The 27,833-nt window shown below is 36.9% G+C and overlaps 4 protein-coding genes across 11 annotated transcripts in view; 2 read left to right on the top strand and 2 right to left on the bottom strand.

Annotated features, from left to right (window-relative positions):
* LOC100680446 overlaps nt 1–13,413 on the bottom strand; it is a 28,183-nt gene extending 14,770 nt beyond the window's left edge. Inside the window, exon 1 of the mRNA XM_016986056.3 lies at nt 13,237–13,413. The gene's annotated coding sequence lies outside the window, so the exon portion shown is untranslated. The remainder of the gene's footprint in view (nt 1–13,236) is intronic.
* On the top strand, nt 7,314–9,645 carry LOC107981142. Its single transcript, XM_016986059.2, has 2 exons — nt 7,314–9,381; nt 9,455–9,645. Exon 1 carries the CDS (start codon nt 7,331–7,333, stop codon nt 9,371–9,373), a length of 2,043 nt encoding a protein of 680 aa, XP_016841548.2. The 5' UTR covers nt 7,314–7,330; the 3' UTR covers nt 9,374–9,381; nt 9,455–9,645.
* Nucleotides 13,414–14,440: 1,027 nt separating the features above from the next.
* On the bottom strand, nt 14,441–21,884 carry LOC100680477 (glycine-rich protein DOT1). 5 transcript variants are annotated; one of them, XM_032600824.1, is made up of 10 exons: nt 21,699–21,884; nt 21,367–21,517; nt 20,564–20,686; nt 20,308–20,481; nt 19,844–20,198; nt 19,498–19,597; nt 19,184–19,313; nt 19,060–19,101; nt 15,637–16,955; nt 14,441–14,855 (listed from the first exon to the last, which is right to left on the bottom strand). In XM_032600824.1, exons 2-7 carry the CDS (start codon nt 21,456–21,458, stop codon nt 19,204–19,206), a joined length of 954 nt encoding a protein of 317 aa, XP_032456715.1. In that variant the 5' UTR covers nt 21,459–21,517; nt 21,699–21,884; the 3' UTR covers nt 14,441–14,855; nt 15,637–16,955; nt 19,060–19,101; nt 19,184–19,203. The 5 variants fall into 5 exon arrangements, with proteins under 5 accessions (XP_032456715.1, XP_032456713.1, XP_032456714.1 ...); XM_032600822.1 differs by having other exon boundaries at nt 15,637–19,101; XM_032600823.1 differs by lacking the exon at nt 15,637–16,955.
* A 1,127-nt stretch (nt 21,885–23,011) lies between these two features.
* Nucleotides 23,012–27,675, top strand: LOC100120719 (serine/threonine-protein kinase polo). 4 transcript variants are annotated; one of them, XM_031931496.2, is made up of 9 exons: nt 23,012–23,220; nt 23,329–23,585; nt 24,097–24,321; nt 24,392–24,609; nt 24,689–24,987; nt 25,073–25,348; nt 25,421–25,459; nt 25,549–25,949; nt 26,020–27,675. In XM_031931496.2, the coding sequence occupies exons 2-9, from the start codon at nt 23,493–23,495 to the stop codon at nt 26,239–26,241; spliced, it is 1,773 nt and encodes a 590-aa protein (XP_031787356.1). In that variant the 5' UTR covers nt 23,012–23,220; nt 23,329–23,492; the 3' UTR covers nt 26,242–27,675. The 4 variants fall into 4 exon arrangements, with proteins under 4 accessions (XP_031787356.1, XP_032456710.1, XP_031787357.1 ...); XM_032600819.1 differs by lacking the exon at nt 23,012–23,220 and having other exon boundaries at nt 23,227–23,585; XM_031931498.2 differs by lacking the exons at nt 23,012–23,220; nt 23,329–23,585 and adding an exon at nt 23,818–23,943.
* The last annotated feature ends 158 nt before the right edge of the window (nt 27,676–27,833 follow it).

The raw sequence follows: 27,833 nt of genomic DNA, 5'->3' as shown, positions 1-27,833 counted from the left end.
TTACAGAATAAAGTGCTGAGAATGGTGCTGAAACCAAATCCTCCTAACTTGGATGCCCAATTGACTGCAGACGGCTGCTACGATTCACAAACCCTAGTTGGTCCACAAGGGCTTATACTCAAGGAAATAGCCAAGACCAATAATTTTAAATGGAAAATACTCTCGTTTTCTGATGGATTTGTTAAAAAAGCCAAAAAAAAATTAAATAATAGCTGTTATGTCGAAAATTCATTAAAATCTGTGTATATCGACGACGTTGATGTGATGGGCAACTTTAATTATATGCCCTATGTTGCAAAATTAACTAGATCTTCAAAATTTGCTATACATTTCAGCATTATCGGTAAAAATTATATTCGTCGTTCTGAACCAATTGTTGCTATAGTACCAATACTTTATGAAAACAGAATAAAATTGTCCGAAAACGTTTTGTTATATTTGTTAACCACACTGGTACTTGTAGCCGTCTTAAAAATCACAGCTAAATTAATGAAATTTAATATCAAGTTCTGGAAAGTGAGAAACATTCTCTATGCTGTTTTTGGAATGAACGTAGCGATTGCTAAGGTCAAAAAAGCTGAAAAAATAATATTGGGTTGCATGTTAATATTATCAGTGATATATTCGATCGAAATCATGGATCAATTGTTAGACGTTCAATTGGAACTGAATAAACCATTGAAGATAACCTTAATGGATCTCGAAAAATTGGGCTTCTCCATCATGACTAGCGATTACAATAAGGAATTATTATTAGATTCTCAGAACCCTACTGTAAATTCACTTGCTGGAAATGCGATCACTTCACCCCTCTATAAGATTAATATGGATTGCATCGACAATATTGTATTTAAAGCTTACAAGAACTTGACGTGTGTTCACTACAAACCGATGGCTGAGAGCATAGTTCGAGAAAACATAGTGATGAATACAGGGAATGCGAAGATAGAAATTTTAGACGAATATTTGCTTGTGCAGTGGTTAGCAATATTCACAAGGCCATCGTTTATACATGGAAAAAAATTCGAACGAACAGTACAGTACCTAACCGAAGCTGGTTTGATAGACATGTGGTACAAATATGAGATGGTACAGAGCAAAGAGGAAAAAACAAGTATTTCACAGACAAAAACTGATTATATTAATAAACTAAGCAGGAGTCAAGGAATCCATCAGCTATTGACAGTAGTTATCGTTGGCGATGGTTTATCATTCCTCATTTTGATAGGAGAAATAAAAACATCACGATTTAGAAAAAAAATCAATTTTAATATTTACAGGAAAATAAATATTTTTAATTGTAATAGCAAAGCCCTAAAGAATTTACACATGAAAAACAGCATTGTTAATTTGTTGAAAAAAATTAATTCTACATTTTTTCGCCACGTGTGCAGTAAAATAAACATTTATTTCAAGCGCACACGTAGGTAAATACTAAAAATAAAAAATTCCTCAAAGACTTTTTTGATGTACACTTCAACATGTGATTCCTCAGCAGCTGTAAGTATTGTTATTATTTTAACACGGCAACTCATTCGTGAGCTAATTACTACTAAATCAAATAAAATGAAGGACGATATCTATATTTAAAAAATGTTCAAATTCAGCTTAATCACCATTATTATTGAAACGTCCGATTCATTAGTGAAACCCCCGGTCCCCATTAAAGTATTTCTCCGCGAATCCACAAAAAAAATCAACAACTTTTTCGCGCGCTCAGTGGTATGCAAAGGGCCACAGATCCACCGTCGAGGCGAATTTTGCGCGCGTAGCAGGAAACTTTTAATGAAAATGAAAAATTACATTTTTTAATGTACAAAAGTTTCTAGAGGAGCTCGGCTACTGCGGACGCTCGAGAGAAAGAAGAGTCTTGGAGTGATGAAGTTATGAAAATTTCGCGTTTATTAAACAAACATTCGCTTCGCCGATGCCGGGAGGACTCTATTAAGTGAAATTACGGAGAATCGAATAGCTGATTTTGATTGGAGTGATAAATCTGTTTAACTATAAAATTATATAAGTTAATGATTTTTGATAGACGATAAGTTTGAATGTGTGCAGTATCAGCAGTGTGTTAGACGTTTTATCTAATGAATTTATCTTTTGTACGTCATGCGAAATATTAGACGTTCGATGTAATGGTAATATTAACTACAAGGCTTTCAAAATCATTAATCCTCTACTATGTATAGCAATTTGCAATTGTAATGACATTATCATTCAATAAATATAAAGTAATAAATACTGCCGATATTTCAGCATTCAATATTTTTCCTTTGAACAAATTGATATAAGTAAGGTACTAGTCCTGATTGCAAAGATATCTTCCAATTTTGAAAAAAAGAAGTTATTATCCAAATAATTAAGGCAATACTATATGAGCTTTACTTATCGCTTTAATATTTCAAGCTCGAAGAGAGATTAAAGTTTTTGCTGATAAAAGAAAAATAAATGAAAGTTTATAACATTGCTACAATGATTGCTTATAATATATGCGTCTTTGTAATCATCATTAGTGCTAGATTGCGCTTTAGATAAAATACGTAATGTAATTATATCATATTAGGAAAAAAACATTTGTTGCATTGCTATCTTTTTTTTATTCCTAGTGTTTCAGAAGAACCGAAGTACGCCGTTCGACATCAGAGTGACACTAAAGAAGCGTTGTTACGATGCATAAAATATGAATGTCCAAAACGTTATCCTACAAATTTTCTTTTCTACGGTGTTAATATTTTCTGTACAGTGTCAGTCAAATTGGATGAATCATTTAACAACATGTATACTACGCGATCAAACGATAAATATGATAAGTGTAAAATGGACTAACGACACTAAACGACAACCTAATGAAGTTTTTCAATTTTTCTCAGATTTACAAAAACATATCCCAGCGATACTTTTAGACCCAGATGTAGTTGATGGCGACCGATATGTAACGCTTTTAGAATACTCTTATATACATATTTCCATTGTAGAAATTAAAGAGAACTACAATTCAAATGCTTTGCAACGTAAGTTTATAAGTGCAGTGTATCTAGGATGGGGTGGAAGAGTAGAAAAGAACTTAATTATAGCTTATCACTCGCAAAATATTCCAAATAAATTTATAAAGACGGCTTTAATATGGTTATTAGATAAATATTTGGATGCATCAATTAAAGTTATAGAAATATACAATAACGTAAAAAAAATCACTACATTGTACAATTATGAATCTGAATCGACTGTTTTGATGCATAACTACGATTACTCAAAAAAGTCTCACAGCGCAATTGATATCTTCAAGATTCGAAACATATTTGATATAAGAAAAAATTTGCATAACCAAACTCTGACAATGACGCTTGCTCCAAGTGCCAATTTAAATGCTCAATTAAATTCTGATGGTTGTTACGATCCAGAAACTCTCGCTGGTCCTCATGGACTTATTTTAAAAAATATAGCTAAGACTAGCAATTTCAGATGGCGAATATTAAGAGTGTATATAGATGCCCCAAAAAATGAAACAATCAACAAATCTTGTAGCGTCTGGGAGTCTCTGGCACCCTTGGTAGCATATGAATCAGACGTTATGGGCAATTTCAAACACTTTCCCCATATGATGAAGCTTTTAGAGGATATTGACAACTTTTTAGGTGTAATTCACGTACGTCATTCTGAACCCATAATGGCTGTAATCCCAATATTTTACAAAACCTGGGCGATGGCGCTATCAAATAACTTCCTTTCGTTATTTGTTTCTACAATAGTAATCGTTATCATCTTAAAAATCACAACTAGATTGATGAAGCTTGATTCTCTGCTCTGGAATATAGAGACAATGTTGTACGCTATTTTTGGAATGGGCATCGAAACGGGAAGAGCTACTAACGCAACCGAAAGAATGATTCTGACCTGTGTATTGTTGTTGTCGATGATTTATTCTGTTGGAATCGTCGATCAATTGCTAGACATTAAGATGGAACTCAATCAACCGCTGGAGATAAATACCTTACAAGAGCTTGAGAAATACAATCTTACTCTTATGACAGTTGATTTTAACAGGAGATTTTTGCTGAAGTCTCAAGATCCCGCTATAATATCACTCGCTAAAAATGCGATTACTACATATAGCACAGCAAGTGATGAGGATTGTATCGAGAATCTTGTCCGTAAGTCTTACAAGAACTTGACATGTATCCAGTACCATTCAGATGCTGAGAGAGTAGTTAGAATGTCCATTATAAAGCATGGAGAAGCAAACGTACAAATTTTAAAAGAGCACATATCTATGCAGTGGTTAATGATATATGTCAGAGCAACGTTTGTGCATACGGGAAGATTTGAAAAAGTAGTGCAGTACTTAAACGAAGCCGGACTGATAGACAAGTGGTACAAAACCGAGGTAATTCTGAAACCAGATGAAAAGAGCCATATTTTGGAGTCAAAAGTTGATGCAAGAAGTGAAAAAAATAGTGCACAAGAATTGAAAAATATCCTGGCCATCGCAATTATTGGCTTCGTTGTATCTTTCGTCATTTTGCTAGGAGAGCTTATTTTTTCACGAATTAAACTAAATAACAAGCCTGCTGCTTTGAAAAACAAAAAAGTTTTTAAATTCAGACAAGGAAATATAAGAAAATCAGTTTCTATAATTTGTTCCTTCCTTAAAAATACTGACAAAACATTTAAAGTATTGCGTAAGCGTAATACGTCAAAAATTGCTAAAAAAATCAATGCATTACTTTCTGGTAATGCTAGAACGTAATCTACAATATTTGCTGAATATTTCAGATTTTATTTTCAGTGATCAAATATTCAGTATACAATCATATTGAGGCCTAAGTGATTGCTGATAGCTACTCAATTTTCTCTGATTGCTAACAATTTAAATAATTCCTTGTATCCGTCTGTTATCAGTATCAACCAGCTGGGCAGTCGTAGAGTATCGAAAGTAATGCATTAATTCGTTAAAATTATGGCTGCTAAAATTGTTTTCTTGTTCCTCTCTTGTGCAGTGTTGACAAATTTTGTACAATGTCAGTTTAATTGGTTGGATCATTTAAAAAAATGTATGATTCGTGATCGAATGTTTTCTGTGATCTTATTCATTTGGGGTCAAAGCAATAAACGACAAGCTCACGAAGTTTCGCAAATTTTCTCAGACTGGCAAAATAATGTCTCAATGATTATAGTCAACAAAGATTTAGGGTATGATGTATCAGATAATTATCTACAATATACGTCAAATTTGATTATTTCCATACTGCAGATCGAGGAAAATTGTAGCACATTGAGTTTGCGTAAACAATTTAGCTCTGTAACTATGTACACAGTTTACCATCAAATAACGAAATACTTCATCATAGCTTATCATTCTCAAAACGTTCGAAACCAATTGATTAAATCAGCGTTGATAGAATTGCACAAATGGCGTCAGGATGTTCCAATGAAAGTTCTAGAAATTTTCAAAAACGTTCCAAATGCCAATGCGCTTCGCAAGTCTGAATCGACATCGACTGTACTGATGCACAGCTTCGATTACTATAGAAGGGTATACACTATCTCTAGGTTTTCTAAAATTTCTTCCATATTTCGTACAACTCGAAGTCGTTTACGGAACAAAGTACTAACGATGGCGCTCACGCCAAATCCTCCTATGTTGAAAGTCCAATTAAATTCAGCAGGCTGCTACGATCCACAAACCCTAGCAGGTCCTGAAGGGCTTATACTAAAGCATATAGCGGAATCGAATAATTTTACGTGGAAGATAATGAAGGAGTATGATTTTACTCCAAAACTTGCAGCCGAATTCAACCCGAAATGTAGTCTCCGGTACGATACACTAACGTACCTGATTAGCAATAAAGTTGATATAATCGGCAACTTCAATCACATACCCTTTCTACAGAATCTTGAACAATTGACCAACGACTCGACGACTGTGATTAAGTTCAACATGTTGGGTAAAAGTTATATGCGTCGTTCTGATCCGCTAGTTGCTATAATACCGATCCTTCATCGAAATAGAATGAAATTGTCCGATAATTTTCTGACACTATTAATTGTCACACTGATCATTGTGATTGTTTTAAGAATCACCGCTAAATTAATGAAGTTTGACATTCAATTCTGGAATACAAAAAATATTTTGTATGCTATTTTTGGAATGAATATAGCAATCAAAATTTCCCCCAACAACACCGAAAAAATAATTCTAGCTTGTATACTATTCTTGTCGATTATATATTCGGTCGGGATCATTGATCAAATGCTAGACATTCAGTTGGAACTTAATCAACCATTGGAGATCAATACATTGGAAAAGCTCCACGAGTACGGCATTTCACTCATGACCGACGAGTACTATAAGTACTTATTGCTGGAGTCCGACAACCCGGCGGTAATCTCTCTCGCTGAAAATGCTATTACTACATTTGACTACAAGATTAGAGAAGATTGCATTAACAATCTTCTACTTAAATCTTACAAGAATCTGACGTGTATGCAATACCAATCGAAAGCTGAGAGCGTAGTCCGAAATTCCATTTTGATACATGGCGAGACGAACGTAAAAATTTTAAAAGAATACTTGGTTCTGCAGTGGACAGCTATATTAGCGAAGCCAACATTTTCATACGTAAAACGATTTGAACAAGTGGTACAGTATTTGACCGAAGCCGGTCTGGTGGATAAGTGGTACAAAACTGAAATGCTAAGGAAGGAGGAAAATGTAACTATTAATGAAAAGTTGGAAAACGATATGGTAAACAAATTTTATACGAGTGAAGGATTTCGACAGCTATTGACAATAGCTATCATTGGATACTTATCAGCATTCGCCATTCTGCTAGGAGAAATATCTATATCAAGACTTGGGTGGAAATTCAATCCTAGATCCCGTATGGGTATAATTTATAACTTAAATTATTTAAAAAAAATAAGCACGCAACTTTTTCGCCACGTTTGGAGTAAAATAAACACAAGTTTAAGAGCACTAATAACTAGATATCGTAAATAAAAAATTCTTCTCATTAGATCATAATTACCATGATTAATTTTTGTATGTACTCACTAAATCCTCAACCTTCAGCGATTCATACTGCAATATTGCTCGTGAATTTTACATATGAGGTAAATTATGAAAGTGTATAATCTGTACCGGTAGATTTAATTTCAAGTGATAAAATATCCAGTGCAATTATATTAAGCCGCCAGTAATTATTGCTGGTAACTTAAATCTTTTCCATTGCTATAATAATTTAAATAATTTCTTGTATCCATCTGTTATCAGTATCAACCAGCTGGGCAGTCGTAGAGTATCGAAAGTAATGCATTCGTTAAAATTATGGCTGCTAAAATTGTTTTCTTGTTCCTCTCTTGTGCAGTGTTGACAAATTTTGTACAATGTCAGTTTAATTGGTTGGATCATTTAAAAAAGTGTATGATTCGTGATCGAATGTTTACTCTGATCTTATTCATTTGGGATCAAAGCAATAAACGACAAGCTCAGGAAGTTTCGCAAATTTTCTCAGACTGGCAAAATAATGTCTCAATGATTATAATGGACAAAGATTCGGAATATGGCATATTGGATGAATATTTACTATATTCGTCAAATTTGATTATTTCCATACTGCAGATCAAGGAGAATTATAGCGTAAGGAATGTACAAAGAGAATTTAGCGGTGCAACTTCGTACGCGGCTCCCCAAAAAATGACGATATACTTCATCATCGTTTATCATTCTCCAAATATTTCGAACGAAATGATAAAATCAACTTTGATAAGATGGCACAAACTGCACAAGGATGCGCCACTGAAAGTTCTCGAAATTATTGAAAACGTTAGAAATACTAATACGCTTCGTAATTCTAAATCTACATCGACTGCTTTGATGCATAGCTATGATTACTATACAAAATTATACAGTATCACTGCGTTTTCTAAAATTCATTCCATATTCGATTTAAGTCAAGTGAATTTACAGAACAAAGTGCTGACAATGGTGCTGAAACCAAATCCACCTAACTTGGATGCCCAGTTGAATTCAGATGGCTGCTACGATTCGCAAACGTTAGTTGGCCCTCAGGGGCTTATATTAAAGCAAATAGCCGAATCTAGTAATTTTCAATGGAAGATACTGAAGGAGTCTTATCAATTTATTAGACAAGCAAGAAAAACGTCAAATCAAAGTTGCATCGTCTATGATTCGTTCTCAAATCTAGTTGGAAACAAAATAGATGTAATGGGCAATTTTGAGTATATGCCGTATCTGCTAAATTTTGAGAAAATGAACAGTTCTATAACTGCTGTTCAGTTGAAATATTTGGGTAAAAGTTATATGCGTCGTTCTGAGCCACTAGTTGTTATAGTACCGATACTCTATCGAAACGGTATACAATTGTCCGAAAACTTTCTGACACTATTCATTTCCACTCTGGTAATTGTAATTATCATAAGAATTACAGTTAAATTAATGAAATTCAACGACGAAGTTTGGAATATAAAAAATATTTTGTATGCTATTTTCGGAATGGACATAGCTATAAGTAATGCTAACATTACTGAAAGCATAATTCTGACCTGTATATTGTTCTTGTCGGTGATATATTCGGTCGGGATCATCGATGAATTGGTGGACATTCAGTTGGAACTCAATCAACTACTGGAGATGAATACATTGGTAAAGCTTCAAGAGTACAACCTTTCACTCATGACCGACAATTACAACAAGTACTTATTGCTGGAGTCCCACAACCCGGCGGTAATCTCTCTCGCTGAAAATGCGATTACTACATTTGACTACAAGATTAGAGAAGATTGCATTAACAATCTTCTACTTAAATCTTACAAGAATCTGACGTGTATGCAATACCAATCGAAAGCTGAGAGCGTAGTCCGAAATTCCATTTTGATACATGGCGAGGCGAACGTTAAAATTTTAAAAGAATACTTGGTTATGCACTGGGCAACGATATTTACCAGACCAAAATTTTTGTACGTGAAGCGATTTGAGCAAGTGGTACAGTATTTAACCGAAGCCGGTCTGGTGGATAAGTGGTATAAAACTGAAATGATTCGAAGCAAGGAAGAAAAGAAAACAATCGTAGAATCGAATGATTTAGAAAATAATCCAAATACAAGTCAAGGATTTAGACAGTTATTGACTGTAGCTATCTTTGGCTACATCTTAGCATTCATAATTCTGATAGGCGAAATAATTGCATCGCGATTCGGAAGAAAATTCAGTTTCAGTGTATTTTTGAATAACATGAAAACAAAAGTTTTTCACCCCGTTTGCAAACAAATAAACTTGGGTTTCAAGCGCACCAGTAGCCAGATATTCAGAATAAAAAATGGTTTGATTAGTGGAATGCGCAATTCCTGAACGTAATGGTAAGTATGCTGCTCTGCTATTTCTACGTCACTATATATAAACTTCTAATTTTATGCTGATTGGTAAAAAAAGTTTCAGATGATAGCAGGTACTGAAATCGAGCTACGTATAACGTTGAACTGATACTTACAGTTTTTAATCGATTAAATAATGTATGCACAATATCAAAAATGTTTTGATCCCTATTATCTTGTGTGCTTAACGTTTATATGTTAAGAAAAATTTTCGATGTCTGATAAATATTGTAGAATAATTATTAATGTTTTCTAATCATAATAATCCACTAAAGGTGTATGAATTTACTATAATAATAAATAAATGATACCAAACGTTTCATCATTAAATTTACATCAGTTAGCATCGCGTTCTCGCCAGACCAACAGAATTCGATACTGCCCAGCTCAACGCTCTCGGCTACCGCGTAAATTCGTATATAGGTACGCGTATACATATATATAGATTTCGCGTTTGTTTAGGTATCGAGCTATCCCTTAATTATTGAGTAACACCGCTACGACCACGAAATTTCGCTGCTACACGATACGTTTATCGGTAATTTATATCCGGCTGGGTGTCCGCTGTATTTTTAGCTATATCGGCTATCCAATTTCGCGACAGTGGCGGACGCACTTTACGGTTTGAATAATTAAGCGCCATCCATGCGCGTTTATGGCGAAAATTCGTAGCGGTGCGAGTTTGATAAAAATTTGCCCGGCGATCTGGCCTTTCGTTCATTCACGATGTATAACAGTTCGTTGAGTTGCATTAACTTTGCAATTTCGCGCTGCAAAAGCGATTGATTTATTGAAATTACGCGGATTATAATTTCGAAGGGAATATTATATTTGCCGACTGTTGTTTTGCTTTACATTCGTTATCGGATATCCATTGATTCGAAGATGAGCAAATAAACGTGCGTCAGATTGAATTTATTATTATTTCGTTATAACTTTCAGAACTCTAAATAAAGGACAAAATCAACAAAACTCGAAAATTTTCTTTAAAAAGATCAGCAAGTCGCGAAAGCATCGCGTCTCCAAACGTCCGGCTATGACGAACTCCTCGTTCTTATCGCGCAACAGGTGTCGTCTCTTCCTACACGAGTACCCTTCTATTGTTCCTCCTTCGGATAGTCGCTCCCTATATAAGTTCCCACGAAACGCGAGAGGCTCGCGCGGACTTTCTTGGGCTTACATGCCAGAGACGATAATTTCTGGATGATTACTCGCTCATTAAACTTTAATGTTATGTAACGAAAAATTTTGACTTTTTAAATTCTTCAGGCAAAACTTGGATCGCACGCAAGTGATACCCACGCGACACTCACACGCGATCAAGTTCGCGGTATGTAAGGTCGCTCGGCGGACTTTCCGGTGAAAGACATATTACCTATACTCCAACGAGTCGTTTTTTTTACTCAATCATGTGTACACACAGACAGCGTTCAATTCAAACGCAGGCGACATTATAGCGAATGCAAATGCACGACGAAGAAATGTCCCCTCTTTGTCTCTCTCTCTCTCTTTCGAGTGAGAGAGAGAGAGAGAGAGAGAGAGAGAGAGAGAGCAACGGCTGAATGCTTTGAGCGTTGAATTCTAATTGCCAAGTACGTATGTACAGTTCGGCGACCCGCCTCGCGACCGAGTAATCGCTGCAAGATAGAGAGAGAGAGAGAGAGAGACGAGGCGATTTTCTTCGAGAGAAACAGGAACTTCAATGAAGTTTCTGCCTCGTTCGCCTAATGGACGGAGTTGGTTTTTTCATCGACTTTTCGGGTTTAACGATTAGGGCCGATACGTTAATTAATCAGCCAAAGTTTTCGCGTGGTATATACTCGGCAAGTTTCTTTATTGACAGAGCGGAGATCGTAAATATACCGCGTTGAAAGTTTCCAACGGAAGCTCCTACTCTCGCGAACGACTGTTTTAACGATTTTATAATTTTCATTAATATACTTCACGGGAGCGCATTCCGCAGAAACTCCATTAACGCTCGAAGAAGCCAAGGCGCATCGCTTTCGCGGCTCATGTTTAATTGAAGATGGCCGACTGCGCGAAGCCGCTCCCCGTATTCGCGGAAAAATTTCCACCTCGAGATCGCGTCCTGAATTCTGGGCAGTGCAAGTGTACTGATGTATATATGCATACGTCAGCGTCGTCACACACGCACTTGCTTGAGTTTATCGAGAAAACGAGGAAAACCGAGATCGTGAGGCTATTCGTATATTGGCATTCGGAGAAGAGGCTTGCACGAGCTCTAGTTGACGATGGCCAAGAGGTGCAGCGGATTGCGAAATCAGAGATGTGCAGCTGCGATTAATCGTCGTGTTTTTGTTCACTTCTCGGGTCTTTAATGGCGAATTTTAAAAATCACTCGTGGAAATTGTCAACATTAGTGCAGTAAGGACTTGTATTTTAGTACAACTATACAGTATATATAGAGTAGTAAATAACAGAAAGTTATGATTGCTGGAATAGAAAATTTGATTATAGCGAAATTATAGCCAAAGAGAGATACATGCAAGTTCAACTCTAAACTATAATTAGATTAATTCAATTCAAAGCTTTCCAGCTACAGGCTTTGATTCCGAACTAGAATTCGAATGATCCTCATTTTGTTAATTCCTGAATTCGCCTGGGAAGCAATATTCATTTAGGTGCAATTACTTAGCGAACTTTGCGGGCTATATCGTATGTGCTACTGCGCGTCACGTGCTCTCGCGGCCATCGTCATTTTGAATTTGAATCTGAATGAGAGTCAGTGATCCGAAAAATACGTCCTATCGCGTGACAAACTAATCTCCATGTAAATGCGTGCGGACTCCTGGATTAGTCACTCGCAGATTGATTTCGGCTGAGATTATTGCATTCGTGTTAAAAATAAAAACATCACCTCGAACTAGTGCATAAAGTAATCCATTTACAAACCGCGTCGAAACCACACGGCTCCATCAGCATTAAGCCCGCACCTTCAACTTCGCCATCCGTCAATTCACCAAACGGCCGTTGAAATTCTTGGCCAACGGACTCGGAACTACGTGCGGCATTATATACCGTTTGGTCGGCCGCTATTCCGGGCCAGCAATTCGTTGGCCGCTGCGGATTTTCGCCCATGATAAACCGAGAAAGTTCGCCTGCGCGCACAGTTGCAATTGATTTATGCGGGAGCAATTTGGGAAAGGGCTGGAGGATTGGTGATGCAGATTTCGAGCTGCTGCTGCTTTGATGTGATCATTACGAGAGGGGTATGTATAGTGGACTGTGCAATTTTCAGCCGAGTGTTTGAGAATCGTAATGGACGGTGCTTCGGTATAGGAAGATTATTCTCTGTATAATGTGCAGCGCATTTCGCGCTCGATGGATCGAGCAAAATAACGAATCGCGCGGTCGTTCAATGAAAATAATTCTGAAACTTTTCAGGAACAGATCACGGACAGTAGTCGAACTGAATATATACGCCCAATACCCACAAGCCGATCCGGCACACTATACATCAAGCCGCTACGAGCGTCCGAAAATTAAACTCATAATTCGCGCGCAAGAACAATCGCGCAACTACAATAACTTTCTCTTGCCGGCCCGCCGATAGCGTCCACGCATCGACTGGCCCTGATATATCGTACCTTCCGCGCCGCAACTCCGCAGCGGGGTTAATAAGCGAATGATCGGCAACTCGCCGCGCGTTCCCGGCTCGTACGTCAAATTAATCCTTTAGGGAAGCTTTAATGCCTCGCGCATTATGCGAAAGTCCGATCGCGCGAAAGGGATTTCCGCGCACGCGAAAATCCGGAAAATTAGTCTTCATCGAACAGTAATAACCCAGCTCGGCCGTAAATTCGAATGACTCATTGATACCTGAGGTTGGCACACGACGTATAGTCCGCACGGGAGAATATTGCGCGAGAGGAGGCTAATCCTGACTTGCTTGAAAATTCTGCTGCTCTCTGATGGTCGATGCACTGCTGCGGGTTAATGATGAGGTCAGCGGGAGATTCGCTCTTCGTGGAGAGAGATCATTTTTTGTTCTTATAATTTAGCGGATTTCCGAAGAAGAGCTTATTAAAATCCAGATTATTCTGTAAAATGCAGAAAAAAAACTCGATGAAATATTAAACAAAAAGAGCTTTTTCTCGAAATTAATTTAAAAAAGTTATAATTCAAGCGTATAGAGCATATTAACCCAGAAAGGCGAAAGAACCCTCGAGTGCGCGAGTGCGCGGATCGTGTCACGAGTCTCGCGTTCGGCGAGACAAACAGGCGAGATTAGCTTGAAAAATAGCTCGTCAATCGTCCCTCCCTGCATAATCCCAACACAGCGCGCCACCTCCTCGTTCCGACTTGTGCATAAGTGCAGCGGAATTACGAGGCCGTAAAACCCGAGCGAATTCATTAGCCGACGTTATAACTCGATGCCGCTGCTGATGAAGTTTTAAGATCGAGAAAATTGGAGGAGCAACTCTGAAATAGAGTATGAATGGAGGGGGAGTTCGCCGAAGCTTTATACAAGAGTTCCGCTGTCACGAGCTGAACCTCGTTGGGATTCGTTAGTTTGATGGATAAAAGTTGGAAAAATGCCCCGTCGATGTTGATGGATTTTTGATGAATTAAAAACTTAACTAACTTCCTCCAAGACTCTCTACTGATTAATCTCGCAAAGAAAGTACGTAAAGAAAAATACATAAATAGCAAAACGACGAAGCCATTTGCGACACTCCGTACATATCTAGCTGCGCATATAAAGTCGAGATGCGGTCACCGAGAAGGAAAAAAAAATTAAACTCGCCGACGGTCTGTATAACGAGAACTTATTAATATTTATCGCGAGATGCAAGCGCTGCTCTTCCCCTATCTTATCTCAGGGGAAATAATCGTGCTCGGTGAGCACAACTAAGAGTGCTTACAAATGTCTTGCTTTCTCTCTGCGTCGGCTGTATATTAGCGAGATTAAAAAAAGGAGGGCTGCGGTCGAGGATGCGCTTTCTCACTGGACTCGAGGACGATTCGTTTGTGTGGGGAGTGGATTGTTTTTTTGTAGAACGACGTATAAAGAAAGCACTGATTTCAACGTGGAAAAATATTTTCGTTTATTCTTCTTCTTGACTATGTGTTTTGTACACACCTTGTATATAAATATAACTTTGAAATATTCTTTCTGCAGTGGTTGAGCACAGAATATTTGTCAGTCTTGGGTATCACAGCACGAGTTGCAAAACAGTCGTAGCACAAACATTTTATGACCATTTGAAGCATGATTATAGATTGAAACGAAATAAAGACGCGTTACTAAAACGTAACGAACGTTAAGAAGAGACTTCAAAAGGTCGTTCGAGTAAAGTATATTCAAAATAAAAAAAAATAAACTCCTCAGAGATTCTTTACTTCTTATCACAGTCGAGGGCGCCGCCAGCCATGTAGACGTCTTCTTCGATGGGAAATGTCCAGGCTTTGGTCGTCTTGCGTCTTTTGATGCCAACCTAAGAAAGAAATCAGTTTTGTGATATTAATATATGTATCACAAACAATGACATGTGAACATTATGTTAATAAATCTGCCCTACTTTTTAACGAATTAGTTGTTTTTTTTTCATTCATTTTTTAGTTTAGCATTTCTGTCATAGTTACTTTATATACTATTTGAAAAATGTTCGTACAGTAAGCTCAGACTATAAGAATATTGCATCGGATATTTCGCATTAAATCACGAAGCTCTCATTATGATCGATTATATTATTCAAAAGCGCATCGTCGTTCACTTTTTCGTTTCTATATGTATATCCGATAGTCTGGTTAGCCGTTTGGATTTGGTTTTCGTGTAAGGAACCTTTCGGGGTAGACATTGTAAATATCATCGACTGATCCCTAACTATTTATCATCATTATTATTATTCTTACGTTATCGTTACATTTTACTACTTATACTTTAGCCTGTTCGCATTTCTTAGTCATAAAGCCTAATTAAAAAAAAAATTTACCCGCAATGCGTTTTTGGTTTTGGTAGCGTACATTGACTTTACTCGTTGCTATTTTTCTTATTTTTTCCTCTACTTTCTTTTCGCTATGAAAACAGAGCAAAGTTGCCAGTTTTTTCTGTTTTTATGCTTTGCAAACTCACAAAGTACTCTTTTACAATGTCATATATATATGTGTTTCGCAAAGCAAAATTGTCTCATCGTTTCTTTTGCTTTTTGATACTTTTTGTGGTTTGGTTTTTACAAAGAAAGATGAAAGGTACTTAATTTTTTTATTTTTACTCACCTGCGACTGTTTTTGCGCTTGAGATGGAGCTTTACTTTTAAGCTTTACTATCGAGAATTTCTATCATTTCAAGCTTTCAATGAATGCCCATAAGATTTTTAATCATTTTTCGTCAACTAGAAATGGTTTTGTGTCAGGTTTTTTTTTTCATTGCGGACTCACTCTCAAATGTATATCTTTCTTAATTTCAAATTTCTTTAAAAATAGTATATAATGCAATCGCTTTATCTCTAAAGTGCATTAACTTTTGAAAAGCTATTTTTTATTGTTACTTTGACTCATTAAATTGTTTTAAATTTGTAGGCGTGGTGTAGTTTTTATAAGTTGCTTCAATACATAACTTGTGGCATTTCACTAGCTTTATGTCTCTGTTTCTATCTTAAATCTGCTCAGCTTATTGTCAGCTGTTTTTGACTCTTTAGATGCGCCATTTTTTCTTTTATTTTTTTGCTTTTTATTATTGCAATGGGATCCGCTTGCTGTTTCATTGTATATCATTCCTGAAAGTATTTTAGCTTGCTGCCTGTGAAATAAACTGAATTCATGTGAAAAGACTGCACATTATAGATATATTGTATATTCTTTCGTTCGATGTTACGCTTTCTCTTTCTCTCGCGAGATTTGAGACTTAACTTTAAAACTAGTACACAACATATACAGTAACAAAATTTGATCAAAAAAACTGAAAAATGTTCATCAACCAAGCATTTTAAGATATAATAGTGGAAATAAATCAAAAGATATATGTATAACGAGAAAACATCTTCATAATAGAATTTTTAATTAGGAAATTGCATATCTACGTTACAACTTTAAGTTTAAAATCTCTAGACTTAAAGTTTGCTTTTGTACTGTTTTTTAGCTCATTTGTGTGCTGGTTTACTTCTTAAAGAAGTTGCAATAGTTTTGTTCTTTTGTGCATGTAAATATAAATATATGTATGATACAGTATGCAGAAATTCTAAAATAAAATTGTGCCTTTCATATGACTTAAATAAGGTTATTTCAATACTTACAAAGTTTGTAAAAAATAGAATTGTTTTAAAAATATTTTGCTCTTTAAATGCTAAGATTTCAATGGTGACCACTGAATTATGGATTCAAGTGATTCATTACTCTAGCTAAAATTTCATTCTCGTTTTCATATGTTTGCAATAATTGCTATCGCCATTTCCCTGACTATTACGTTAATATCCAAGTTTAGTGGCCACCATTTAAGGAACACAAATATAACTACTACGGATATTACAAATAATTATGATACACTATATAGAGGTTTCAATTATTTACCTGTTTCTGTATATTGTTCAACGTGTTTGCTTAAAATATTGAAAGTCATGTAAGTTTGATTATCAATAAACTAATTTTTTTCTTCAATTATTCATTCCTTCGACACTCAATGCTCGTTTTTCATATAATAGGAGGTAATAAATGCAAAAACTTTCGTTAATTTGGTTTTTTAATAAGTTTTTTGGGTGCTTCAAAGCTGAAGTATTTTTTCAATAGCTTACAATGTTCAATGCTTGTCACTAAACTACGGCTATGACAATTTACAATGTATTTTATATTTTTATTTCTTTTTTGTTTCTTAAAAAAAATTGTAGTGCATTTTCCTAGCAGGATTAAATAAAAAAAGAAACAAAAACAATTCTACGCATGCTTTTCATCTTTATATCTCTCAGCCATTCAAAAGGATTCTCCAATTTTTAGTGGAGAATGAAATGTAAATGACCACAATGGAATTATTAAATTCATTTTACTTGACAAATGGTTATTGGACTTTTTTCTGTATTTTGTTGCGCAATATAAATCATTCAACTAAAATTATTGTTTAAAGACTTGATGTCTCACATCCGGCTTTTGTAAAAAGAAGTGAAGTTATACTAACAGTATCGCAGTAAAATTCGCATTATAAGGTCATGTCTCATACTTTCGGGAAATAAAATACTATTTTTTCTTATGTCAATAAACATCTTAATCTCTATTAGTGAACAATCACAATAATAAATTCCTAATTGTACAATTTTTTGGTAATCTTCCACTTCACAATAGTTATTTAAGAAAAGACAAAATACTTGCATCTATATTTACCATAAAAATCTAGCACATTCATTAGAAAATAAGGCGAGTTTCTTTAAAAAAACGAGTCGATCATTTTTTTTGTTTTCTTATATTATGATGTACCTACTAGCAATTTTGGCGATTTGATAATTGCTAAGTTTAAATTGTATAAACAAATGCATACTGAGCACAACTTAAGCCTAATAGAAATTATGTTGAATGTCTTTATCGCTGTTCAAGTGTAAAGTGATATGAGTAACCAGCAAAATTGTGCTTCTCATTTTTCTCTACACCAAATAATTATTTTAATATCCATAAGCATGATAAAGTCAGAAGAAATATTTTGAAGTTTTTGTCATTATTAAAGACTTATCTCGTCTTTTATTTCTTTAAAATACTTTTCTTGTTAAAACAAAATAAAATAATAAATCTCAAACAAAATAACTTTTTCACGCTTTGGATGAAATAATTAATCAAATCTGATACCAAGTGGCAATTTATAAAAACCGCATTATTTCACGAATATTTTCATTCTTCGTGTATACAGCATCATCTCGGTCACTAAACTGATATACACTTGGGATACTCTATATACTTTTTTCGTGCATACGCATTGATAACGATTTTTCACTTTTATCAAAACAAACTACGTATTAGAAAACATTATTAAGTTTGTTCACTCAACATTAAGTTAATAAATTGTTCATCTTTTAAAATCAATACAGAATATGTATATAAAAAAGCTAATCAATAATTTCATTGCTGTTCAAGTATTCTTGTACGCATTTTTCCTTTATGATTTGTAAATGTGCCAAATTATATATTTTTCGCAATGAAATTATACGCTGTCCGTAGTTTGATAAAAATTTACTGGAAGTTGGCAAGTATGACTTTTAGTTTACATATATTATTTTACAAAGTGATTGATTATAGTAGTAATATGCCATAAAAATTATTTCCTTGCATCTCGCCTTGTTTTTCGACTTAAGACTCCATATAAATATACACACTATCTTTATAATAGCAACCATCAAACGTTCGTCAAAGTGAGTCCTACTACGGTTTAATGTTACCCCATTGATATTATTCTCTTTTTCACCTTATATGCTTTTATATAAATTTCTATGTGGGTGACATTAAGTTATTTGTAATTATCTAACAGAGACCTAATTTATAACTCTCCCAAATGAGCCAACACTGAGGTAAGTAATTGTGCATTTTTTTCATTTCTTTTAATGTGTTTAATGCTTTTCAGCAAGCACAAATACATTTATTAATTCTAAGGCAGAATCACTCACAGCAGTGTCAAGGGGTATTGACGCAAGCTACGCTTTTTTGCTTCGGTTTAATATCGGTACTTACCATAGTCCTGGCTTCCATAAACACCTTCATGGGCCGCATAATCTGAGATGAAAAGAGAAAAAAATTTGATCTGCCAAAGTGCCCTTCAATTGTTATGATAGTTATAATTTAAAAACAAACTAACCATGAAACTGCGGTATTTGATTAATTGCTTCCATAGTTCATAGGTGTGTAATTAGCAGACTGGCCTTGGTAGTCGTAACCGGAAGAATAATTGTAATATCCGCTATCAACTGGCTCTTGTTGATAAGTAGCTGCAATATATTTTGTTCATCAATACAAACATTTTAACTTTTATTTATTTCTAATTGCTTCAAATAAATAGGCAGTACATGGACATTTTTTAGATGAGTTTAATGAGACAGGGAAATGAAACATTTTATAATGTAAATGTACTGGTATTTCCTTGAATATAAAACTTGATGGACTTTAACTTACCAGGAGCTGGTGCTTTATATCCATAAGGATCTGCATAGCCAGAGCCAGCAACTGGAGGTGCTCCATATCGGTTATCTGGTGGGGGAGCTGTCGCATATCCCTGTAATTAAAATTTTTTTATTAATATCAATGAGTTCTTTATTTTTCAATGATTTTATTGTGATTAATGAGATCAAAATTTGACGTGATTATTTTCTTTGCTGGTAAAGAAATAAGCAGTAAAAAATGATCGCAAATGTACTAAAAAAAAGCCCGAATAAAGATCCAATTTTATTACTGTGAAAAGAGAAATCAATAAACAACATCTTCCCACCCCCCTTATTGTATCATCAATGACTCATCGTACCGCAGACGGCGCGTATTCCGGGGGTTGCTGGTAGCTCTCATAGCCTTGGTAGCCTTGTGCATATCCGCCTTGCTGAGGGGGGTAGCCACCACCGCCACCGTAGCCTCCCGCGGGCGGCGCCGGCGCCGCATAACCATTGCCTGCACTGCCGTAACCCGGAGCTGGGGCTTGTGTGACGTAGCCGTTGGCTGGCGGTGGCGCCGGTGCATCGAACCTTGGCCTCTTTGGTGGGCCGTTGGCTCCGGGTGGGCCTCCTCCACGCTTCTGTGGTCCTCCGCGGCCGCCTGCACCGCCTCGACCACCTCCGCGTTCCATGCCTCCGCGACCGCCACCTGGGCCGCCGCGTGGTCCACCCCTGAAATCAGATAAAATTGGTAAAGTTATGTTCCTTGAAGCAAACGTTTCTATAATTTCTTATCCAAATGGACATTTAAAATAAAGCAGTGTTTGAGTTAAGTTTTTACCTTCCACCTCGTCCCCTGTCACCTCCTGGTCCTCCACGACCTCTGAAACCTCCACCACCTCCTCCACGGCCAAAGTCTCCTCGACCTCTGCCTCTGAAGCCTCCTGCTCCTCCCCTACCCCTTGGTGCTCCTCCAGGACCTCCAGCTCCACCACCTGCTACTTCTGGTGGTCCTCTGTTAAGATGAATTGAGTTATTTACATTGCTCAAAATGAAATACAAATTGTAGAGAAGAAACAATATTGAAATAAGCTTACCCAGCTGGGAAGTGTCCTCCACGCCCTCTGCTTGGTGGACCTCCTCGGCCTCGCATTGGTGGGCCTCCCCTCATTCCACCTGGTCCCCCTCGACCACGCATCATGCCTCTAGGTGGGCCACCTCTGTTAAAAAAGAAAAGTGGAATGATTGCTCAATTCGTTCGGCTTACTTAAATTTTAACAGAAGCAATGCTCTTTTATACATACTTAGTATAATATCATAATATTTCAATGTTCAATGCTATCTTTATCTTTTGATATGAACAAGATGCTAGAGTCAGACATAACAAATAAATCACCAGTTGATTTCAACAGCTGACAAATGCTTTGTCATAAAATATTATCTCTTAGAAAAGTATCACCCCTGAATGAAAACATCCCCTGCAGCTTCCTCTGCAAGCGCATTACAATCCCGCGTCTCTCTCTCTCTCTGCCCCCCGGAAAAGAAAAATTATTGATTACACTGGCGCGCGCCGCTCCAAATGCCAGGGGGCTCAACCCCCCAAATTTCTCTCTCGCTCATCAAGCTCGCGGTCAATAAGCTCAAGCGAATATCTCTCTTTCCAAGCCTCACCTCGTCGTATAATCGATACAGCAATCAGAGAATCTATACATATATACCTATGCTCGAGCGCAGCCTATACATCGAATCGACAGCGTCGCATTTACATAACTACCACATCGAGCTCTTCTCCCCCAAACAAGCGTCAACCTCGTATCAAGAAAAACGGAGTAGACATTCCTCTCGGCGAAAATGCCACAGAAGATTATAAAAACGCAGACGTGCATGACACGAGTCTCACCTTCCACGCTCGAAACCGCCGCGTCCGCGCGGCGGTCCGCCGGGTCCTCCGCGTCCACGGAATCCTCCTCTCGCCGGTGCTGCATCCGCCATCCTTTCTTTTTTTTTCTGGTTCGCACGTAAACGTATCTACCCTGACGCGCTCCTTACTCCTGCGAACAGAAATCACTCGGTTCACACTTCTGATGCTTGGATGTCACAGCGTGGGTGCACACACACACACACACGCACAGTTAATGCACATATACTCGCAAGTACAACACGAGCGTGCCGTAACGAGACGACGTACTCGTATTTTCGCTGTTGACTCGATGTACGCGATGCGCTACTCACGTTGTCGCGTCGTTTTTTCTGCGTCCTGCGCCCGGGAGGAAGTCTGTGTACTGCGACGCGGGCTAAAGAAGCCGAACTCGAGTTTGGAAGATGGACGACGCCGCCGGTGGAGTGATCCGCGCCGCCGGAAAGAGGAGCATCGAGCCGCCCGCGCTGCGGACGAGTCCAGCGACATCTGTAGACCGGAAACTAGCGTGGCGACCTATGGAATGGATTTAAACGTTTTTTAGAGCTGTTTTTTAAATTTGTCGGATTATTGCCGGTTTTTCATGAGCTGTGGGTCTACCGATTAGAGAATTTTTTAACGAAACGTTATCGATCAATTTTTTATGCAATACCGTGGATATACACGCGAAATTGCTGTTTTGAATTCATTAATGAGTGTGACGTCACTCGCGGTGCAGACGAGCAAAACGGCTGCTGATGCATCTGCATCTGCTGCTGATATGTGCGTTTGCTCTGTCAAAAAGAGAACAGATGCAATCGAGATTTTCGAAATTTACTTTTAGGCTGTGGGAGTGATGGAAATTATAAAGCGTTATATGATTACTTTTGTATGAAAATGAATTTTAACATTTTGACTTTTTATTAATCCGTTACAAATTTATAAAAAAATGATATCATCGATAATACGTATCATAAATCTATTACTCTTATATTATCTTATTATAATTGTCACGACTACTATGCTAATAAAGTTATTTATTCGTAACTGTAATTTTATGCCGATGCTGTCACATCAGCGTTTTTTAAAAATCATCCCAACGGTTTTTAAGGCACGACCCCCGCGCCTGATTGGTTACATATATTAACGGTCGCATTGGCTGGAATCTCAAAATCTGCCAGGTGAACTTATACATTTCATCCAACTTGTTATCAGAATTTTCATATTTTTATTTTATAATTCAGTTAGGCAGAAATTACATTTTGAAGAGAAAAATAAAATAAAATCAATGCCAAAAATTATCTAATTTAACTTGACGATCTTTATTAATCTTTCCTTTTCGAAATTCCTGGAAATGTAAAAAACCCGATTTGCTGTATACGAAAAATCTTTGAGTAACAAGTAAATAAATAATCGATTGATTCCAGTCAAAAATTCGCGCTCTGCATTACTAACTACGCAACTCATCCATGATGTCAACAGTGTGGATATTCCTCGACTCCTGAACAGCAAAGACCTCGGTTCGAAATTCCTCGAAAAGCTTCTATACCTCGAAACAAACAAAAGAAATAAGCTCCTAATTTCCCCGAAAAAGCCTAACCAATATCTAACAAAGTCCTCGTAGTAATCTCGTCGGCTCGTCACTAGCTTGACCGCAGAGCTCGTTCCTATATATACATACCTATATACAATATATACGGCGGTGCAACGTCGGGTCACGTGATCAGCAGCGGCTCGTCCGATTGGCTTCCAACAGCCGGTTTGAATTTAAACGTTCGTCCATCTCTCCTTTGCAGTTCGCATATAGGATCGGCGGCCGTTGCTTTCTGTCTCTCTCACTCTTTCACTCGTCTCTGGGTATCCGACGGTTTTTACCTACTCGCACAGAAGAACGCCGCGATTCGCGCGGGCATCTGCCTCTGTGCTGCTCACGACTAATTTATTTGTTTATATATTTATCTCAAGAGGAAAAACGACGGATTTTTTACTCGAGATAAACAAGGGAGAAGTACAGTGTGTAGTGCGAGACAGAAAAGAGCCAAGACGAGTCGAGCCGCGTGCGATTCTTCTCGTTGTCGTTGGAACGTGATCTTCGTACACAGCAAGAAGGAAGCCGCCGCAGCAGCAACATGTCGAAGGACGAGAAGGAGACGATCATCCCTGATCCGATCTACGACAAGAGCACCGGCAAGACCTACATCAAGGGCCGGTTCTTCGGAAAGGTAAGTACGATGCACCGGGATGAGATTTGTTTGGATGGGCCAGACTCGGGTCAAGGTTGATGTGTACTGCGACTGTGTGACAGTTTGTTTACTGTTTGTCTGAAAAGTCTTTCAGAGTCGCTTCTCGCTATGGGAAGCGTTCTTTTGGCTTTTTTAGAGGGTATCTGCATTGTAGGTATGTAGATTTTTATGAGCTCAGTTGAGTAACTGATCGGAGAGATATTTGGAACGATGCCTCTGGATAGTAGAGGAGCATCGTAACTGCCAGTCTTGTTTGAGCCTTAGATAGAGCTTGAAAAGTATTACTGTTGACAGAATGAAAGTCAGCTTGGAAACGAGTGTGAAAGATATGAATGAGGTGAATCTTTTTATGAAGGGTAGTTTTAAGACGAGTGATTTTTCTGATTCGAGCTAACCTATTTGTATTTTGAAATTTTATTTAAGACTCTTATACTACTTCAGGTAGACAATTGATGTTCTGACAATTGATTATTATGATTATTCTTTTTAGGGTGGTTTTGCAAAATGCTACGAAATCAGGGACTCACAGACTCACGATATCTATGCTGGCAAGATTGTGCCGAAATCATTAATGACAAAAGGCAACCACCGTGAGAAGATGACCCAAGAAATTACCATTCACAAAAGCTTAAACCACAGGCATATCGTTGGGTTCCATGGATTTTTTGACGACAGCTATAATGTTTATATTATTTTGGAATTGTGCAGGAAAAGAGTATGTTGATGAATCAAACTATAATATTTTACATTGTTTCACTTATAATCTAATTCCGGTTATTTATTAGTCTATGATGGAACTACACAAGAGAAGAAAAGCTCTAACGGAATATGAGACTAGATACTATATGAAGCAGATCTTGGATGGAGTTTACTATTTGCATCAAAATAGGATCATTCATAGAGATTTGAAACTTGGAAATGTGTTCCTCAATGACGAATTGAACGTAAAAATCGGGGATTTTGGATTGGCGACAAAACTTGAACATGATGGGGAAAGAAAGAAGTAATTTTCAAAAAGCTTCATACTCAAAACTACATAATCCATTATTAATTGTATTCATTTAACATTGACGTTTTTTTAGGACACTTTGTGGAACACCAAACTACATAGCACCTGAAATCCTGACGAAAGTCGGTCACTCCTATGAAGTAGATATCTGGAGTATTGGCTGCATTATGTACACACTGTTAGTTGGAAAGCCGCCATTTGAAACGTCCAGTCTGAAAGAAACTTATCAAAGGATCAAGCAAGTGAACTACAAAATTCCCGAAGACTTGAAAAACACATCCGCGATGTACATGATTTCGAGTATGCTGCAAGGAAATCCTGCCAAACGACCAAGTGTCGGAAAATTGCTTCGAGATCCTTTCTTCACATCTGGTTAGAGAGACTTAAAGATAATTGCTTTCTTAAAATAGTATTTATATCAATTTAATCGTCAATGTTAAAAAAATCAAAATTTTAGGTTTCATGCCTGCTAGCTTGCCAGCATCTTGTCTCACTATGGCACCACGTCTCGATATGCTTGAATCTTTCAACCGCAAACCATTATCGGAAATGAACAACAGTTTGAAAATCGAAGAGGTCGGCAGGGTCCAACCTAGTCCAAGGAAAGTCAAACAAATTAATCCGAATCAGACGCAAAGAGCCGATCACGATATTGATAACATGCTTAAGAATCTGGAAGAACAGTTGTCGATTCTATTAAAGGCTAAACCTGGCAGGGACATGGCTTCTTCAGGTAAGACTAATTGTCACTTCCTTTTGAAAACAAGCCATTGTTTTATTTACTAATAGTTTTATTTTCCATTAGAAACCCAGAGACCTTTTCAACTTTTCCTGCACAACAAAGGCACGATCCTTAATTCCTTTAACCCTGATAACATCTATATTTTTGTACATGTTTATGATTGTCTCACTCAAATATTTTGTAATCTACAGACGAGATGACTGATCCGGACGCCCAGCCATTCGTATGGGTCAGCAAGTGGGTGGACTATTCAGACAAATATGGTTTTGGTTACCAACTATCAGACGACGGTGTTGGCGTCATGTACAACGATGGTACACGTCTCATAATGCTCGCCAATAACTTCAACATCCACTACATCGATCGTATGGGCGAGGAAGTGTACTACACTGTCAAGGACTATCCGCGTAATCTTGAGAAAAAGATGAAGCTGCTCAACTTCTTCTTGCGTTACATGAATGACCATCTGATGAAGGCTGGCGGTGCCGTCGCTGTGAAGCAAAGTGACTCGTTGGCAAGACCGCCTTACATGCACCAATGGTTCAGGACACAGACGGCTGTTGTGATGCTACTAACGAATGGCTCATTACAGGTATGCGTTAGCGATTTTAAAAACAAATCGTCAGTGTGACGTTGGATGTATAAAAATTTTTTCTTTTTAGATCAACTTCCAAGACCATACAAAGATCATACTATGTCCACTGATGTCCGCCGTTACTTACATCGATCAAGAAAAGAACTTTAGGACGTATAGATTCAAAACTATTCAGGAGTTCGGTTGTTGCCCTGGACTCGCCAAATGTCTTAGCTACGCACACAACAAAGTGAGCCTGTTGACTACAAAGGCGTTATCCCGCATGGTCGTCGGGAACTCGGAAAAGTAATCAGAATCCCGACTTGGACAACGGTATTGGCGATAAAACTTTGAAGTAGCTATACGCACTCTTTAGAAAAAGGAATTCCAGGGAATATGTCGAACCGCTTACTTAGCTACCTAATGAGCTGTTAAGTTTGACACTTTTTTACATAGGTCTATCGATCATTTTTAGAGTAACTTTTCTTTTAATTTTCTTTTATATAAGAGTGTTGATAGATAGATGGAAGAGAAACGGAAAAATGCAGCCTATAGTTTTTTTTATTAAATATAACGCCAGTATTTTTTAAGAGCCAAGAAGTAGGTAAACAATTTTCTTTAGCTACTTTTTTTATAAGTGACAATTTAGAATTGTGATACTGCACAGTTTCATTTTACACGACATTTTCTACCTGGTTTTTTTTTTCACCGCTTATAGTGTGAAAACTTTTACAGTCATTCTTGTAACACTGAAGTTACTTGAAAGAACCGATATCATGCTTTTTATTTGTAAACGTACTCTTATAAATAGCAGCTTTAAAAATGGCAACCAAAAGAAAGATAATCCACAAAGTAATTATTTGGAGTTGTGCAATGGGCGACTAAACTCAACTAAGTATGAGAATCCTCATATCTTGAATAGATGAAAGCTAGCGAGACTAATGCTTTCAGAGTATAAAATATCTGTTAAAAAATGCGAAATAGCCACAAACTCTTGAATGTAAATTAACGAACGGTCTCTTCATTGTGGATTACTTGGTTGCTTGACGAGAAAAACAACGGTAAAAATATAGTATTAATTTACAAGCACACATTGCCATTAATTTTTTGGATACTGAGCAAAAAATGATTGTTTTGATTTAAAAATAAAGGCATAGCATTTTAAACATTACTCTTGACTACATTTTGGCTGATTAGAGTCGAACTGAGGGAATAATGCTAATTACGATCGTCATCTTATTTTGTACATATATTTTTCCATGTCAACAGTTTTTTACTACAAAAGTACGACCTTGAAAATCTATTAAATTTTAAGGTTTATATGAGTAGGATTAATAAAATTGCTTCATTTGCGTTCAACAAAATTCTCCTAGTGTATTATTACGAGCAGACGTTAATTTCCGAGCAAAACGAGATTCATGTAAAGTTAAATTTCAGTTAAGCGTTAATTATATTTGTTACATTACACATATTATATTAATTTTTATTCCGTAGCCTATATAACTTTATTTATAACTAAGAGTATTTTGCAATTCTTTTTAATCCACTATGATTTGTGTATGACGAAGTCTGTACAATAAATATTAAAAACAAATCTTCATAATTACACTATTTCTGTCAAATTATTTGAGAAAAAACTGTAGCTTTATGTAATAATCGGTCGCTAACTTAATGCTTGATGAATGCTTCATAAATACTTTATTCTCAAGCAACATACAATACAATAAAAAACTGACGAATGACATGTCATCTGTTCAAATTCGTTTTCAGCTACACCTTATTTCCGTTGCTATCTGAACAAGTGTATGCACAATTATAAGAATAGATTTTTCTAAAAACGTATACACTTGCGATCTTGTATGAAGCTTGCGTCTGCGCTCGTTCTCCTTGTATTTTCTCATC

The sequence above is a fragment of the Nasonia vitripennis genome, chromosome 5 (assembly GCF_009193385.2).
Source record: "Nasonia vitripennis strain AsymCx chromosome 5, Nvit_psr_1.1, whole genome shotgun sequence".
Lineage (NCBI taxonomy): Eukaryota > Metazoa > Arthropoda > Insecta > Hymenoptera > Pteromalidae > Nasonia > Nasonia vitripennis.
The sequence above is the reverse complement of the archived record's forward strand: the minus strand, read 5'-3'. Positions and strand labels throughout refer to the sequence as shown.

Excerpts from the sequence above, each read along its gene's own strand:
- LOC100120719 (XM_031931496.2), top strand. The coding sequence starts at position 23,493 with ATGTCGAAGGACGAGAAGGAGACGATCATCCCTGATCCGATCTACGAC. Across the intron at positions 23,586-24,096 it reads AGGGCCGGTTCTTCGGAAAG|GGTGGTTTTGCAAAATGCTA; the intron begins GTAAGTACGATG and ends TATTCTTTTTAG. Across the intron at positions 25,950-26,019 it reads TAACGAATGGCTCATTACAG|ATCAACTTCCAAGACCATAC; the intron begins GTATGCGTTAGC and ends TTTTCTTTTTAG.
- LOC107981142 (XM_016986059.2), top strand. The coding sequence starts at position 7,331 with ATGGCTGCTAAAATTGTTTTCTTGTTCCTCTCTTGTGCAGTGTTGACA.
- LOC100680477 (XM_032600822.1), bottom strand. The coding sequence starts at position 21,458 with ATGGCGGATGCAGCACCGGCGAGAGGAGGATTCCGTGGACGCGGAGGA. Across the intron at positions 20,687-21,366 it reads GGCGGTTTCGAGCGTGGAAG|AGGTGGCCCACCTAGAGGCA; the intron begins GTGAGACTCGTG and ends CTTTTTTAACAG. Across the intron at positions 19,314-19,497 it reads ATATAAAGCACCAGCTCCTG|CTACTTATCAACAAGAGCCA; the intron begins GTAAGTTAAAGT and ends AATATATTGCAG.